This window comes from Aplysia californica, unplaced genomic scaffold, assembly GCF_000002075.1.
Source record: "Aplysia californica isolate F4 #8 unplaced genomic scaffold, AplCal3.0 scaffold00372, whole genome shotgun sequence".
Lineage (NCBI taxonomy): Eukaryota > Metazoa > Mollusca > Gastropoda > Aplysiida > Aplysiidae > Aplysia > Aplysia californica.
This window is the reverse complement of record NW_004797642.1, coordinates 281849-284325: the sequence shown is the minus strand read 5'-3', so window position 1 is coordinate 284325 and position 2477 is coordinate 281849. Positions and strand designations below refer to the sequence as shown.

Genomic DNA, 2477 nt, shown 5'->3' with positions numbered 1-2477 from the left:
TTTTGCTGTTTTAGGGCTTTTTTCTGCTTGTTTTGGGTTTGTTTTTTTAATTTTTTTTTTCATTTTACCTTTGCCTCCTCTCTCCCAGTGGATGGTAACTGGGCCAGCTGGGGTCCGTGGTCAAACTGTCCCGTTACTTGTGGTGACTCAACGGTCAGCCGGTCACGTACGTGTAGCAACCCGCCTCCCAATGGATGTGGCAGGGAGTGTTTCGGAGACCCTGTGGAGTCCAAGCTGCAGAATTGTGGACCGAGAGAACGTAAGTGTGTGTGTGTGTGTGTGTGTGTACGTATGTGCATGTTTGTGAGTGTGTGTGTGTGTGTGTATGTGTGTGTGTGAGTGTGTGTGTGTGCATGTGTGTGTGTGAGTGTGTGTGTGTGTGTGTGTGTGTGTGTGTACATATATGTGTATATTGTATGTGTATGGGAGGATTGGGGGAGGGGGGGCTGAGGTGAGACTTAGCAGGAGGATGATATGGAGTATGGGAGTCGGAGGAGCAAAAAGCTTGAGGGATAGATATAAAGAGAAGAATAAGATGAGGCATGGTGTCTCTGTCTGTCTGCCTGTCTGTCTGTCTGTCTATCTGTCAGTCGATTTGTCAGTCTAGCTGTTTAATTGCCTGTCTGCCTCTCTGTTCATCTGTGTGTCTGTCTGCCTATTAGACTGTCTTTTTACATGTCTGTCTGGTAGTCAGTCTGTGTTCAATCTATTGTCAGTCTCTCAGCTGTCTGTCTGTTTGTCTGTCTGTCTGTCTGTCTGGTAGTATGTTTGTGTGTGTGTACATCTCTTCTGTTCTCTTCTCTTCTCTTTAAAAAAATGATCATTTTAAAAAAAATACCTTACCTGGCCTCGAGCTGGAGGTGTCATCTCTGAATCAGAGATTGACATCCAATGACCCTCCATCCTTCACGGTCACGACCTGCCTTTGAACATTCTACTATGACCAGGCCAGTCCATGTTTTAATGTTGTCCATCCATGTTACTCTTTGTCTTTACCTAACTCTCCAGCACCGTGTTTTAATGTTGTCCATCCATGTCACTCTTTGTCTTTACCTGGCTCCCCTGCACCGTGTTTTAATGTTGTCCATCCATGTTACTCTTTGTCTTTACCTGACTCTCCTGCACCGTATTTTAATGCTGTTCATCCATGTTACTCTTTGTTTTCACTTGACTCTCCTGCACCGTGTTTTAATGTTGTCCATCCATGTTACTTTTTATCTTCCCCCAACTCTCCTGCACCGTATTTTAATGCTGTTCATCCATGTTACTCTTTGTCTTTACCTGACTCTCCTGCACCGTGTTTTAATGTTGTTAATTCATGTTACTCATTCTTTTCACCTGACTCTCCTGCACCGTGTTTTAATGTTGTTCATTCGTGTTACTCATTCTTTTCACCTGACTCTCCTGCACCGTGTTTTAATGTTGTCTATCCATGTTACAGAACACGGAAACTGGGCCATGTGGAGCTCCTGGAGCCAGTGCAGCGCTAGCTGTGGGCCAGGCACCTACACAAGGTCAAGGACATGCAGTGCCCCTCCGGCCAACCTGTGCGGACGTCAGTGTGATGGTCAGTCCTTCCAGACCGCCCCCTGCAACAGAGAGGACTGTAGGCAGTGTGGTGAGTGAATGGGCTTATTACAGGGGAATGTTTGTGGGTGGTGGGGGTTTGAATCGGGTGGGGGAGGGGTGTGTTTTTTTTGGGGGGGGGGGTTGATTTGTTTCATGTAGTAACGTTTATTAAGTTGTTGTTTTTGTCGTTCGTTTTTTTAATAGCTTTTTTTTGGGGGGGGAGGGGTGGTTTTTATTGCTGTTGGCAGAAGAAGTGGTGTATTTAATGGTGACTGTGTTGTTTTCTTTAGTGTTGTTGCTATTGTTATTGTTCCTGTTGTTTCTGTTGTTGATTTTGTTATTGCTGTTGCTGTTGTTGTTGATGTTGTTGTTATTGTTGTTGTCGGCGGTGGTGGTGGTGGAGGTGTTGTTGTTTGGATGAGTAGGGTTTTTTTATTGTGTTATTGTTGAATGCGGATGTGGTCGTAATGAATATGGTAATGGTGTTGGAGCTGGTGTTGGTACTGTTTTTTTGTTTTTGCTGTTATTGTTGGTGATGGTGGTGGTGGTGGTGGTAGTGGTGACGATAGTGTTGTTGTTTGAGGTAGCGGTGGTTTTTATTGCTATTGTTATCGGAGGTGGTGATGCTAGTTGCGATGGTAATTGTTATGATGTTGTTTACGTTTATTTTGTTGTTGTTGTTGTTGTTTGTGGTGGTGGTGGTGGTGGTGGTGGATGCAGTGATAGTCGAGTTAATTCTCTTTTGTTGCTTTTGCTGTCGTTCATGTTGTTCAGGGGGTGGAGGAGACGAGAGGAGGAGGGGGCTAGTTTTTGTATATAGAGACTCTATTTAGTGTGTTTTGTTTTTGTTTTTCTGTTCTCTCTCTCTCTCTCTCTCTCTCTCTCTCTCTCTCTCTCTCTCTCTCTCT

The 2477-nt window shown here is 44.6% G+C and overlaps 1 protein-coding gene across 1 annotated transcript in view; it reads left to right on the top strand.

Moving 5' to 3' along the window:
- LOC101847055 (SCO-spondin) overlaps positions 1–2477 on the top strand; it is a gene marked incomplete in the record, with an annotated part of 51932 nt that overhangs the window by 20440 nt on the left and 29015 nt on the right. Inside the window, 2 exon segments of the mRNA XM_013085417.2 lie at positions 89–259; positions 1442–1618. Of these exon segments, the coding sequence (XP_012940871.1) occupies positions 89–259; positions 1442–1618 (348 nt within the window).